Source organism: Mytilus californianus, unplaced genomic scaffold, assembly GCF_021869535.1.
Source record: "Mytilus californianus isolate M0D057914Y unplaced genomic scaffold, xbMytCali1.0.p SCAF_9, whole genome shotgun sequence".
NCBI lineage: Eukaryota > Metazoa > Mollusca > Bivalvia > Mytilida > Mytilidae > Mytilus > Mytilus californianus.
The window spans coordinates 12,422,300-12,438,291 of NW_026262745.1; the positions used below are offsets into that span (position 1 = coordinate 12,422,300).

The 15,992-nt window shown below is 33.5% G+C and overlaps 1 protein-coding gene and 1 long non-coding RNA gene across 2 annotated transcripts; both read right to left on the reverse strand.

The window, feature by feature from the left end:
• Positions 1 to 3,302: 3,302 nt before the first annotated feature.
• LOC127715547 (uncharacterized) lies at positions 3,303 to 12,528 on the reverse strand. Its single transcript, XM_052221635.1, has 2 exons — positions 11,703 to 12,528; positions 3,303 to 7,192 (listed from the first exon to the last, which is right to left on the reverse strand). The coding sequence occupies exons 1-2, from the start codon at positions 12,484 to 12,486 to the stop codon at positions 4,713 to 4,715; spliced, it is 3,264 nt and encodes a 1,087-aa protein (XP_052077595.1). The 5' UTR covers positions 12,487 to 12,528; the 3' UTR covers positions 3,303 to 4,712.
• LOC127715594 (uncharacterized) lies at positions 3,303 to 14,449 on the reverse strand. Its single transcript, XR_007988481.1, has 2 exons — positions 13,311 to 14,449; positions 3,303 to 3,574 (listed from the first exon to the last, which is right to left on the reverse strand). It is a non-coding gene; the product is annotated as an uncharacterized LOC127715594 (long non-coding RNA).
• Positions 14,450 to 15,992: the final 1,543 nt, after the last annotated feature.

Genomic DNA, 15,992 nt, shown 5'->3' on the forward strand with positions numbered 1-15,992 from the left:
CAACAATACCAGGCTCAAGCTAGCAGCCACTCGCTAGCAGCCACTATGCTAGCAGCCAGTATTTGGATATGTCTATGAACCCAAAAGTTGCATAAGATTCAAACGTACTCAAAATGTTTTTGTTGATATATAACCAACAACTATCAGTTTTTGATATCTAATTAAGCGTTTGAATCTTATGCAACTTTTGGGTTCATAGACATATCCAAATAGTGGCTGCTAGCGAGTAGCTGCTAGCTTGAGCCTGGTCACAACAATAGATAAACGCTCTGTACCTATTTAAGTAAATGTCCCTTTAAAGTTTCTATGACCAATTGACCAATATACGAACAGGTTTAAGTTTTAAGTTATAATGTTACATAACAACAAATTGTCAGGTAATGTAAAGGTATCGTGTCAAACCAAAAGCCATCAGGTGACATTAACATCCTGTGTACACATGTATTTCCAGAGTTTAGTTTTAATGATAAAGGCGGAAACTCAGTTGAAATCAAACAAAAGAAATGGAACTCTTTGTTAAAGAAGGTCAAAAAGGCCAACTTGGTAAATTTGAAATTGTTTACATCTGTTTCTATGGGCTTTAAAAGTTTAATGAATGTGTCTTATGTAGGATTTTATGCGTCTTATGTATGTGTTTTTACTTAAATTATGGTATGGAGCTTCGAGATATTTGTAAACTTTTAAATTATAGACAAGCTTTTACAAAACGGTCGATTGTGGTAGGTGCAAATTACATGTGGATCATTTTTGTGCATAAGCATAAATTCCGCCGAAAAAATTCCAAAGAAAGATAAAAGACTGATCTTTTTAAAGCATTAATTTGCATCTCTGCCCCCGGCGACAGTTTTTTGGGAAAAAATTCCCAAAATGGGCAATAATTTCATCGAAAAGAGAAAGTCGAGTACACCTTTTTATGTTCAGCCGTGTTTGAGTTGACTATTCTGTCTTGAAAACGTATTAAGGAAAAATATTTGATACAGTCATCATCTCGCTTCAGATTCTATTATTTTTATATATTTAGGCTCTAGGTTGATATAATAACATAAAGAATTTACAGTACTAAAAAATGAAATATATGGGTCAAGTGAAATACCTTTCTAATGAGTTATAACAACAGAGTAGGTGTGTTCGAATAACAATTTTTTTTACTAAAAGTACTTGACGACAGACTTTTCAAGTCAATCTTAAAAATGCATAACTTCAAAAAACTTCATGTTTTGTGAGTGTTATCTAGGGTAATTAGTCTTCAACATCTTAATATTTTTAGTCTGCCCTTCCACGAAATATTTAATTGGGATTTTTTTGAATATTTTTGAACTTTCGAAAATTCCCCCTGACAACCGATTAGACAATGGTTTTAAGTTGATGAAATGCATAAAAGTATATTAAATGATATTCAATAGCTAGTAGATACAATTGTCTTTTAAAATACAACAGGCATAACAGGATCGTAATGATACTATGTAGTATGTGGATAAATTTATCGGTTTTCAAGAGCTAAATTGACAGCGCGTCATCACTACAATGGCTTCCATTTTTACGATTATAAAAATTAGGTGGCGTAATGGGAAGATAATAATGACGAAGTAGAATCCCGACTGGATATACACAAGTTTTCTAAAATGTACAATTATATGATAATTCTCTTTCCCGTGTACACTACAGAAGAAATGTATATCTAGAGACATACATACTTTGTCTCTGGTATATCCTACAGAACTTTAAGAAAATATGAATATTATGAAAAAATCTTTGATAATTTGATTTGTGCTTAAATAAAATTTTGTCCGTCCGTCCGTCCATTCATACGACATTAGATTGACGGTATTGGTGAATCTAGTCTAAGATGAAGTTGGAGTCAGATCAACATGAACCTAAGTACACATGTTCATTATAATATGATCTTTCTAAATTGAATGACAAAATTAGCATTTTGACACAAATGTCACGGTTCACTGAATATGGAAAATGATTGAGCGAGCAAATCATCATAGACAAATATACTTTTTTTTTTAATTCAATTTGTTTACTTTTTATTCTCATTTCTGATCCGCCGTGTGCTATTATATAGCCATTATGTGCTTGGGGTATAGACACTCCGTCTTAATATTTTATTTGCAACAATTGATACCTGTTTACAATCTCAAACGTAAAGAAGACGTCTAAATATGGTTATTTTCCCAACTAGTCGCTTTCCCGATGGTGTAAAATCAGAAGAGGGGGCGCACTTTCATTTATATAAATACATATATGTTAATATATAGTATGTGTTTGAATATAGGGGAATAAATATAGCTCGTTAACAAAGACTGTCCTAATAATAGACACATACAGAATTTCCTCAAACATCATACATCTGACACAGGCTTTTTGAAGATGTTTTGACTTTTTTTCAAATTGCTGGCACGTTATTTTTTATAGAAACTATGCATTTCTTTACTGATTGATATCAATATGCCGGCATTTAGCAAGCAAGCTAGTATGTGCATTCAGCTTCAGACGTCATTGGTGTTGTAGTGCACCCTTTCACTTCAAATGCTGGGCGTCTCTGGTCATTTAAATGTTAAAACACAATATATACCGTACTGGTAGCTAGATTTTCTTTTTAACAGAACGTTGTTTCATAATGTGGTTTTGTGGTTTTCCCATATACCACATTATGATTCTTTGACAAGTTGATTATCATTGTGTTCTTTAGTTGGTCGCTAGCTTGAGTCTGGTTGACCATACTAAAATGTTTATATATTTAGGGGCCAGCTGAAGCCCGCCTCCGGATGCAGGATTTTCATGCTGCGTTGAAGACCCATTTGTGGCCTTGGGCTGTTTTCTGCTCTTTGGTCGGGTTGTTATCTCTTTGACACATTCCACGTTTCCATTCTCAATTTAATGTATGTAAAACTATAATTCATTAGAAAACAGGTCGGTATGCAGGCAATCAGATCTGGTATCTTAAAAACAAATATTCAAGAGTACTTATAACGTATTGTTATCATTAATGTTATTTTCATATATAGATATACGAAGATGTGGTATATGCCTATTATAATATCTGTCTCATTATATTCTGTACAATGCTTCATGTTTGTTGCTTATATTGTCATATCTAATTATAATTGATAATTGTAAATCGGCCTTTGATGGAGAATTGTCTCTTTCGCAATCATACAGTATCTCCCTATTTTGATACAGGTTGGCTATGCAGATATCAGGACTATAATTGTCTCGTAAGTGTTCTAGACAGACCTGTAACTTTGCCGTAGTTTGGCTTTGGGTGGGACTGTTTTGGCTGTGAATAATAGAAATGAAGTTTCTAATATTTTAATATGCCGCAACACCGAAGTCATGTATTACAATTAACAATACATAATAATATATACAAACATAACAAATATAGATAAAGAATAATTGAAGAAGTTTCCATTATATATATATAAATAAGCGGTTGACCTTATGAGGTTAACATCTTAAATTATGTAAATAAGTTGTCCATTTAAACTTGATAATAGAAAGAGAATTTATGTTCTAGTCTATTTAATTAAATATTGCATTTATTGTTTATCTGATATTGACACAACTTTGCATAAACATTTAAACCAAGTAATTTAATGATTTGAATTAACTTTGCTTTTGAATAAATGATAATATAAAAATACTGTATCTTTATCGAGTACTCAGTTTACTGCTTAAAACTTAAATAAAATAGTTCAACTAACCTGTGAATAATAGAAATGAAGTTTCTAATATTTTAATATGCCGCAACACCGAAGTGCCTAGCGTTGGGCGAAACAGGTTTATATAGTACTTTCGTTAGCAATAAACTGAGGCCCATTTAAGTTATTTGTTTAATACTTTTGCTAACAGTTTATAATAATTTCTTGCTAAATTTCCTTCTTTTCTCCTCACATTTTTGTTGTTGGAAACACCCAACTGACCGCTATTTAATATACATGGACATCACGTATTTTGTTTGATGTCTTATTTAATTATTCGTAACTGGATAAAGTTCAATCCATATATCAATTGAATTATCTGTGTATTCGATATGACCGAAGAAAAGTTGCATAACGAACTTGTAAAGTGTTTAACTTAGCTTGAGGCTTGACATGTTATATTGACCTTTAACAACATTTATCTATAGTGACCGTTATAACGTAACTTACTTTATTAAGTATATTTACAAATGAATTTAATCAATTCTTTACAACTTTAATTTCAAGTCGCTTTAATGAAAAATATTCTCAAATTATGGATTGTCCGTTTTACCAAAAATAAAGTAAAATTTATTTCCTCACAATTACCCTCTTCTTAAAAATTTGCTTTGTCCTCAAAGCACACAACAACAATTCTGTAATAAAATGCATGACACAAAATAAGTATATATATGAGATATTGTTCACTTTCGGTAAAATTATTGTCCAAATTTCACTATATTAATTGTTCACATATTTAAATGTCCACACTGGTTCAAAGTCACTGCTGAAATGAATATTAAATGTCCGCACATAGGATTATCTGGAATCTGATAATGAAATATCGTAAAATGTTATGTAACATCCGCTTGGCAACGATAACGGTATTAAAAACACAAGCTATCAATATAAAACTAGTAGATATTAGACATATATAAACAAATTAATTAAACAAACACAAATATATACATAAGACATGAATAGATACTGTTTATTTTTAAACGTCATGCCTTGCTTGACTGCCTATAAATAAGGTTCTAAATTTGGGTACAGATTGTTTTGAAATTCTTGATACTGTGGAATTTTGGGAATTAAAGGTTCTTGATTTTCTTGTAAAGGTGTAGCTAATCCTTGATGTACAATCAATATGTAAGCACAATATGGTTGGTTGATTATTCGCCTTACTTTGAAATAATTAAACAAACCAACTTTGAAACATGTTTTAACTGTTAAGCTTTGTTTTGTCAATTTATTTATGACTTTGAATCCTGGCCACTCAACTGAAAGTTTTCCAAATGGGAAATTACAAATTTGAACGTTCTGAATAGTGACCGGGGGTTGAATATCCCAATAAGAAGGACACAATGGAAATGATGTAACTGGAATGGTAGCACATGATCCTCCTGAAGTAATTTCTAACATTATAGTTGTGTTATGAGATTTATGTTTGAATAGGCAAACTAAAACACAGATTAAAAGTATTAAAATTAAAACTCCTACTATTAAAGATCCATGTACCCAAGTAAATTCTTTTAAAATAGCTGAGTCTAGAAATGATTGTGTAGTTGTTTGTGTGACTGCTTCAAAAAGAAAAGATGGTACTGTTGACTCTGAATGTACATTATGAACTTGTTGTAAAATCAAAAGTGAAGTTCTTAAAGATCTGAATTGTAAAAACATATAAACAAAACCTATAAAAGAAATTCCTCCAATAGTTATTGATGCTATTGCTAAATAACCGTTAGTGTCTGGCCAGTTCGAATCAAGTGTTATTTGACCATCGAGTAAAGGTTCTGCTAAATTTTGAAAAATAGTCTCATCCTTTTTAGCTGATTTAGCAATTTTCTTCAAATTTAAGTGGTCTTTAATATCTGACGCTAAAATTGAATTAAACTTATGATTGTACAATTTAAAATTCGGAATCGATATATTTACTGCAGTTTTGAAATATGTATTGCCAAAATAAGATTTTACCTTGTCAAAACCAAAAAATGCATGTAATAATGCTAAGTTTATTGGATACAATCTTGTACTTTCTTGTAACTTTTCCAGACAATTTACCAAACGAGGATGATATGTTATTGTTGAAGTTTGTAGAGTACAACTACAAGGAATATTTTGAATGCAAAATTGACATCCTGGTAATGTTGATGTTTTATTGGGGCATTTCAAAGTTACCTCTTTAGCATTCGTCAATAAAATTGATGCCGGTGATAATTCAAAAATATTTGGTTTTGTCAATTCTGGTAACAATCTGAAATTACATTGGTCAAAAATTACTGATTTGTTATCATGTAGCAATGCAAAAATACAACTTGACGTTTTAATAGTTTGAATGGGTAACGAAACATCACATGTGATGTACCTATCAAATTCACAATTGTACAAGGTTTCGTAATTAAAAGTTGTAAAATGACGATGATTAGCCGTTATTGCAACATAAGTTGGTAAATCAAGTATTTGAGAAGCTTTTGTTGTATTCTTTTGACTGATAGGATGAGGAAAAGACAAAATCTTGTACAATGTTAAAGCTGATGAAAATGATGAAATTGGAAATTTCATTGTGATATATAACCTTGAATGATGCCTTGTAAAAAAAAATTTGGCATTCTGATAATACATAGATGGTTTGTTTTGAAGTAAATGAAATTGAGGATAATCTGTCTTCAAGATATCAAAGATACCGTTTATTGTCTTCTTCAAAACATGTTCTGGGATTAAATGAGGTGTGATTTTACCATTTATGAGAGACTGAATTGAAGAAAGAGTATTTACTAATTGAACTTGAATTTCATTAGCTTTACTGATTTGTTCGAATGCTACCATGGACAGATTTGTCATCAATATTTCAAAATGTTTATTTGAAGACAAGATTTGATTGGCCAATAGATGATTTAGATTCATGCCTTCCTTTAACTTGTCAAATCTATGATTTACTACTTTCATAAAAGATGAAATGTGTGAACCATGTTGTTCCAAAGCATGACTCATTTGTCTATCTCTTTTTATCAATTTATTTATGTGATTAGCCAAAAGGTTGACATCGTCCATGGTTGCTGTTCCAAAGAAACTTTTACTTAACGAACCAATGAAGGGCAATAAAGCACGAGATTTACGTTTTTGTGGGTTCAAATCTGTTTCTGGAACCATGTCAAAAATTTCCATAAGTGTTCGATGAGTAAATGTCATTGTGTTTTCCTTTAATACATTAACATGAAAAATGATTGAGTTAAATAAATAACAAGTTGATACAGCAGAAGTGCATGCAGGTATGCTTTGAATTGAAATATTACTAGGTAATTCTACTTCAAAAGTGTGAAGCCAATATTCACGTGATAAATATAATGACGGTTGTTTTTGAAAAAGTACACCATAATTTAGTCGGTGTATATCTTCTTCTGCATTGCTTGCTTGCACTGTCATGTGTCCTCCGACGATGCTGAGTGGTAGTATGACCATAACGATAAACATTAACATTAGGTTAAATCGACTGGTTACATTTCCTATAAAAAGAAAAAAAAATAGTGCTAGTCACATAAGTGTTGATCAGACACTTAAATAATTGACAGACACTGAATTTTGAAAAATGATTTTTGAGAAAAAAAAAAATATATGCCAAATAAAATTCACGACGTCGCTTATGAACCAATCGAGTCCAACCAAGTGCACATGTAAATCGTAAATGTTCTATACTGTTCTGCACTTACCTGCATTAGTCTGCCATCAAGGCTTTAGAGGCAATTATGACACTTACCTTCGTAAGATTTGTTTATTCCTGGGATTGATTGAAATAACGATAATTCTGATTACCTTTGCGTTTGCGGCGTTTACCTTGTTGAGTATACTTAATATGATAATCTTCGATAAGATTTTCCGCAATGTTATCGATTGGTTCCCAGGTTGGAGTTGATCCGTCTTTCCATTTGCATTTGTAATGAACAACTCCGTTCATTGTTTTCTTTCCAAGTAGACATTCAACTTCATACGTTGTTTCGTCTACTATTTCTTTGTCAACTTCATTGTTAACCGTGTGTGCGTTATCTGCATTTCGTTGATGATCATCGTTTTCTTCATCATTGTTCTGTGGTGTGACGATTATGTCATCTTGACGTCTAAATATACGTGGGTCGTGATAAATACGTAAATGTTGAGCATTGATCAACGATTTCATTACTTTGCGTGTGTTGCAGTTCATTAAACGATATGTGTGATTTGGTCCCAATTGTGTTATCAAATAAGGTCCGTCTGATTTGTCTTGTAACTTACGAGAAAGTCCTGGGGGGACTTTGTAAACTCGAATTAAAACTTTTTGTCCAACCCTAAAATCTGGTTCCTTTGCCTTTTTGTCATAATGCTGTTTATTCTTTTCTTGGCGACGAGTAACATTGTCTGTAGCTATTTCTTTAGCTATTTTTAATTTTTCGATTACCTCCTGGATATGTTCTTTTGCTTCTTTGCCCATGTTATCTTTTGGTTGTACGTCTACATCGAATGGTAAGTTCATTTCTTTACCAAACAGTAGATAATATGGTGAGTACTCAGTTGATTCTGTTGCTGGTGACATTCTAAAAGCCATCATAATTCCTGGTAATAATTTTGGCCAGTTGTTATGATCTTTGCTACAATATGCTCTTAAACATTGTGCTAATGTAGAATTTTGTCTTTCGACTGTTGAGTTTGTTTGTGGGTGATATGAAGAAGTGTAGTGACGTTTAACATGAAAAATTTCACTAAGCGCGCTGACAAGTTTCGACATGAAAGCGGCTCCCCTATCACTTAGCAAAATTTTGGGACAACCAAATCTACAAAATATTTCTGCATATAAAACTTTTGCTATGGCGTTGGCGTCTTGTGTTTTTAGTGCGAAAGCTTCACACCATCTGGTAAAACTATCAACGACAAGTAACACGTACCTATCTCCGTCTTTTGTCTGTGTGAGCTCTAAAATGTCTATGTGCCATCTTTCAAATGAGTCTGCTATAGGCATAGGTGTCAGTGGTGCTTTATGATTTTGATTTCTAGTTTTTATCCTTTGACATCGGTCACATGATCTTACATAATCATCTACCTGTTGGTGCATTTTTGGCCAATAATACTTTAGTTTAAGTGCTTCGTAAACTCTCTTTGTTGCTAAATGTGCGCCACCGCTTTGACTATCATGATAAGCTAGTAATGCATCATCCCTTAGTACTCTTGGAAGTGCTAGTTGTTGATGTTGTCTTGCTTGTTCTTCTGGTTTCTTTGTTCGTCGTTGGTACCAATGATAAAGAATGCCATTCAGAATACTATATTGTTGAGATTCTACATTGATTTTACGTGCTAATTTGTTATTTTCTGGGAGAGTTCCATCATTCAAGTATGTATAGATGTCTTCAAAGTCAGGACATGCGCGTTGTAACGTACCTATATCATCCTGTTGTTCGACTTGCACTGTCGAGTTATCGTCTTGCACGGCTGCTATGACTGTATCTGGATCGTGGTCATAATAGAAATGCACCTCTGTTATTTCTCCTTTTGTGTTATCAAGTGTGAAAATGTCTGCTGATTTTGGACCATCTTCCATCTGATCTTGATCTGGATGTGTTTCTGGGTATGTTCGCCTACTTAATGCATCAGCACATGTGTTGTCTTTGCCCTTAATATGCTTAATATCAAATGTATAATGTTGTAACGCCATTGCCCAACGTAAGAGTCTTCCTGATTTATGTTTTGTGTTTTGTAGCCAACAAAGGGCTTGATGATCGGTATGTATTATAAATCGATTGTTTGATAGATATGTGTCATGGTTTTTGATTGCGTTGACAATAGCTAAACATTCTTTTTCGGTTGTGTGGTATTTTCTTTCAGCTGCACCTAGCGATCTTCCTCCGTATGCTATAACTCTTGATCTATTTTGGTCGTCTTTTTGTACTAACATATGTCCTATTGCATAATCTGATGCATCACATATAATTTCAAAAGGTTTGTTCATGTCGGCATATGCGAGAATTGGTGATGATGTAAGTCTTGTCTTTAGATCGTCAAATGCGATTTGACATTGCGGTGTCCAACGAAATTGAACATCCTTTTTCAATAATTCTGTTAAAGGTGTAGTGATTTTTGAGTATGATTGAACGAATTTTCTATAGTAATTACACATACCTAAGAAACTACGTACGTCTTTTTGTGTTTTCGGTTCGGGAAATGTTGCAACTGCAGAAGTTTTCTCTGGGTCCACTTTGACACCTTCTTTGGAGATGACATGACCGAGATATTTTACCTCTGTAACTGCAAAACTACATTTGGATGGTTTTAATGTTAAGTTGGCTTTTGAGAGACAGTTAAAAAGTTGCTGTAAATGATCTAGATGAGTTTCAAAATTTTCGCTGAAAACTAGGATATCGTCGACATAACATAGGACAAATTTCCAGTTGATTCCCCTTAAAACTTGCGCCATAACCATTGAAAAAGACGCAGGAGAATTTGATAACCCAAATGGTAGTCTTAGCCATTCATAAATTCCTGATTGTGTTATGAAAGCTGCTTTGTGTCTTGTTTCTGGGTCCATTGGAATTTGCCAATACCCGGAAGCTAAATCGAGTACTGAGAACATGGTTGCTTTGGCAGCGCCTATCGCATCGAAGACACACTCAAGCCTGGGTAATGGAAAATAAATCGATTTTGTTTGCTTGTTGACCTTACGATAATCGATTGCGAATCGATATGACCCATCGTGCTTGCGCACTAGGAGTACTGGAGAAAACCAGTCAGATGTTGAAGGCACAATAATGTTGTTATCTAACATTTCTTGGACTTGTCTATCTATTTCTCTTTGTAAGTGTGGTGGTTGTCGATAAAATGGCATTTTCACCGGATGTGAATCGTGTGTTTCGATTTTATGCTTAAATGATGTAGCTTGGCCTAATTCTTTCAAGTTCGTAGCAAAAACATTCTTGTTTTCATTAAGGAACGTCCGAAGTTGCGACTTTTGTTGTGACGTCAACTCCGCTTTCGATAAATCGAATTCTAAATTGTCTCTGTTTGTATTTTTCGGCTTAGTCTCTATTGTGTTTATGCTTTTAACTTTGGCATTATCTAACGTCTGCATATATTGTGCATCCACGTTAATTGCATTTGCAAGTACATAGCGTCTTGGTAAGTGTACGGTTTTATTTGTTGGATTAATGATTCTAAATACTGACTTACCTTTGTTGACTGTAACTATGCAACGTGCGCCCATTAGCTGCTTCTTTTCAAGATTTGGATTGGGTTCTAATAGTACTTGCTCACCTTGGATTCTTCTTGACACATGCACTGGTAGAACTATCTCGGAATTGGCAGGCAATGCACAAGATTTAATACATCGAGCTAAACCTGAATTAGTCTCAAGTGAACAAATTTTAGCACATTTATCTGATATTTCCATAGATTTTCTAGATAAATTAATAGTTACATTGTTTGTCTCTAAAAAATCTACACCTATGATGAGTGAATGTGGTAAAGTGTCAATGACATGAAAATCAAAATCAAAACATTTGTCTTTTATCTTAATAGTCAAAAATACTTTTCCTAGCACTCTCAATTTTTGTTGTCCTATACCTAAAACTGAATATACATGTGTTTTCTTTAAACTTGGTTTACCTATGAAAATTTTATTTAAAAATGACTGTGATATGCAAGATATGTCTGCACCGGTGTCAACCAAAGCATTTGTTGGTATACTATTTACGAAAACACGAGTTGTGTTTTTATGTAATATTGTCGTTAAGTTGATTTTAGCCGACTTTCCATTGTGCCTATCCTTGGGAAAGCCTTGGACAGGCGCGAATTCCTATCTATGAGGATTTTGATTTTGAGGATACTGATTTTGAGTATAATTATTTTGTTGGTTTTGATGTTGCGAGTATTGATTTTGTGGATATTGATTGTACCTCTTAGCTTTTCTACACACTTGTTCAAAATGACCCTTAACTTTACAAAACCGACAAATTGAATTTTGTGCAGGGCATGATTGTCTATTTAAACAGTACCTACCACATCCTTGACACGATGAACTCGGTGGACGCTGGTAGTTCCGTTGCTGGAAATTGGTTTTCGGTCGTTGGGGATAGTTTTGTCTTTGGTACGGTCCATTTGACTGGTTATTGTTGTGGGCCTGTATGGCTGACATTTCGGCGACGCTACTGCTAAGTTTGTCCGTCAACATGGCCGACAGTCTGTCCTCCATACTGGCTATGTTGGCTACCTGCAAAGTCAGATTTTCAATAGGCTTTGCCGTCGTCATCTGGACCGTTTTCTCCGCAATCGAGGCTGCAGCCAAAAACTGTTGATGGGTCTTTGGTACTTGAGGCATTACTATTGCTGCGAGATCTGGCCTCAATCCTCCAACTAGCATGCTCACCAGGATGGCTTCTGGAACGTTGCTGTCGGAAGTTTGTGCCAGAATTCTATTGATGTAGTCGTCGACCGATTCAGACTGATTTTGCTTTATGTGCTGGAGGCTGTATTCTAAGTTTCGTCTTTGGAATCTCTCCAAAAACGCCTCCTTCAGACGCTGCAGGTTCCTACGAACGCCTTCCTCCAGCGAATAAAACCAGTCTTGAACAGTGCTGGAAACATGCAGTGGGAAAACGCCAACTGTGTCGCTATCCGTGTACCTGAACAAGGTGCAATACTGGATGAAGAGACTCCAAAACTTGATAGGATTTTCACCTCTTCCCTCGAACCTCTGCAGGGTCACGTTTCCCATATGTTTTGGTCCCCGAGATTCAGGTTGGGACGCCTGTGGTACTTGCGGCTGTAATTGGTTTAGCTGCATTTGCAGTTGAAGCTGCCGTTCTAAGTTTTGCACATGCAACTTTAACTGCTGCTTTTCCGGGTCCTCTTGTGATGGTTGTTGCTGCCGCATAGGCACTTGGTCAGGCGTGGAATTGCTTGGCGGCTGTGCCAACGGCTGCAATAACCTTTCTGTCAATCGACGGGTTCTATCAAGCAGGGACGTGCCTTTGTCAGGTGTAGTCCCCCCTGACGCGTCATTTTCCACTGTGGCTTTTGCCTCCGATAACGGACTAGGGTTGGTTGGTAATAAGTTAATGGACTCCGGTGTCGTTGATTTCACCGGTGTTACTGGGATTTTTGATAAATCAGTTTCAGTTTTCTTGCTCCTAAGAAGATAGTCGTTCATAGTGTCTCTGTTTCTATAATTGACAGGAGTTGACATGCTTATTGGGTTTTGTTGAAATTTCGGGACTTTCGGGCCTCCACCAAAATTATCAGGACTATAATTGTCTCGTAAGTGTTCTAGACAGACCTGTAACTTTGCCGTAGTTTGGCTTTGGGTGGGACTGTTTTGGCTGTGAATAATAGAAATGAAGTTTCTAATATTTTAATATGCCGCAACACCGAAGTCATGTATTACAATTAACAATACATAATAATATATACAAACATAACAAATATAGATAAAGAATAATTGAAGAAGTTTCCATTATATATATATAAATAAGCGGTTGACCTTATGAGGTTAACATCTTAAATTATGTAAATAAGTTGTCCATTTAAACTTGATAATAGAAAGAGAATTTATGTTCTAGTCTATTTAATTAAATATTGCATTTATTGTTTATCTGATATTGACACAACTTTGCATAAACATTTAAACCAAGTAATTTAATGATTTGAATTAACTTTGCTTTTGAATAAATGATAATATAAAAATACTGTATCTTTATCGAGTACTCAGTTTACTGCTTAAAACTTAAATAAAATAGTTCAACTAACCTGTGAATAATAGAAATGAAGTTTCTAATATTTTAATATGCCGCAACACCGAAGTCATGTATTACAATTAACAATACATAATAATATATACAAACATAACAAATATAGATAAAGAATAATTGAAGAAGTTTCCATTATATATATATAAATAAGCGGTTGACCTTATGAGGTTAACATCTTAAATTATGTAAATAAGTTGTCCATTTAAACTTGATAATAGAAAGAGAATTTATGTTCTAGTCTATTTAATTAAATATTGCATTTATTGTTTATCTGATATTGACACAACTTTGCATAAACATTTAAACCAAGTAATTTAATGATTTGAATTAACTTTGCTTTTGAATAAATGATAATATAAAAATACTGTATCTTTATCGAGTACTCAGTTTACTGCTTAAAACTTAAATAAAATAGTTCAACTAACCTGTGAATAATAGAAATGAAGTTTCTAATATTTTAATATGCCGCAACACCGAAGTGCCTAGCGTTGGGCGAAACAGGTTTATATAGTACTTTCGTTAGCAATAAACTGAGGCCCATTTAAGTTATTTGTTTAATACTTTTGCTAACAGTTTATAATAATTTCTTGCTAAATTTCCTTCTTTTCTCCTCACATTTTTGTTGTTGGAAACACCCAACTGACCGCTATTTAATATACATGGACATCACGTATTTTGTTTGATGTCTTATTTAATTATTCGTAACTGGATAAAGTTCAATCCATATATCAATTGAATTATCTGTGTATTCGATATGACCGAAGAAAAGTTGCATAACGAACTTGTAAAGTGTTTAACTTAGCTTGAGGCTTGACATGTTATATTGACCTTTAACAACATTTATCTATAGTGACCGTTATAACGTAACTTACTTTATTAAGTATATTTACAAATGAATTTAATCAATTCTTTACAACTTTAATTTCAAGTCGCTTTAATGAAAAATATTCTCAAATTATGGATTGTCCGTTTTACCAAAAATAAAGTAAAATTTATTTCCTCACACAGACATAAAGAAATGATAAATGTCACTACATATCAAATGCTTAGCATTCAATCATACATAATTGCCACAACAAACATGTATCTAGAATAAGAGTTTAGAATCCACTAGGTCTGCATGCAGGCATACAGACCTGAAAAATGCCAAAATAAATGATATTTTAGTTCTACATACACCAGTCACCTTACGGCCTTCAACAATGAGCAAAACCCATACCGTATAGTAAGTTATAAATTTGAGACCTCTGGATGAGCAAATATTCAAACAATAATTATTAAAAAGTGAAAACCAACTTTATGCTTAAAGCAATCCACGAAAGCTAATATGGCAGACAAAAACCAACAATAACCACTCGATAACAGGTTCCTTATTGATAAATTTTTCTTCAATTATTTTAAGTATTAAAAAAACGAAGAAAAAAAGAGCATTCGAAATCCCAACCGGACTTCGTTTAGGTGTTAAAGAGTGTGTCCTCTCTTTAACAGCCAAACAAATTCAGTTTGGTTCGGAATGTTATTCGATGAAAAACAGATCAAATTTGAAATATATATGAATTATCTTTGACTTCAATATATAGTTCTGAATAATATTTAAGGATATATCTACCTGTAAAAACATTATTTAGGTTGTAACTATCATAAATTTCAAGATATTTTAACACAATGTAAAGTTGACGATTGTCTTAATTGTCATTTGAAGTTAAAGGACTTCAATTCTAAGATTCAAGATTTATTTAATTTTCATTGACCAATCATGGCCCCCAAGTGTCATATATTCAAAATATAACAAGTTCACAATATAACGAAATGCCTCAAAAGGAGCCTATATCGCTCAACGGTTATTTAACGATAAAATTGACTAACATTCCTGTCAGATTGAATAAAACGAAGAATTCAATTTTTAACTATTCAGTTGAGTCATCTACCCATATAGAATTAGGAGAACTTGGTTCGTCAGTCCTTTGTACTGTACAGTTTACTTATATCTGGTATTGTCATTCCAGCTTACGTGTGTGTCAGACAAGGTAGTAAAAAAACCAATCTGATCACGGATATCCTCCAGTCTAATTAAAATATAGTTCTCTGATTTCGTTATACTCATATGTATGAGCACGCGAGTAAAAATAGGTTTAAATTTTAATCAGATTGGGATACCCTCCGACACCATAACTTAATCAACTACACTTGGTTCATTCGGAGTATGATAGGTACAGTGGCGAAACATATCCCGAAGAGCATGAGCACGCACATTAAGAATTTTTTATTATTGATGTTTAAATAGTTCTTTCCTCTATTGCATCTATTGTTGTATCTTGGCTACATTTAGTATTGGTTTTTACCTATAGGATAGACTATGTTATCAAGTATATGGGAGTATAATTTTAATCATCCTTGATAAATAAAGTCAGATTCTGTAGCAATTTAAGAATTTAAAAACTCCATAAAGAAAAATGTTACCCCATCCTTGATAATGACATGTATTGTTTTCTATTTCAACAGTTAAAATAGGCTTGGCCAAAATGTCTTATACAACAAACAT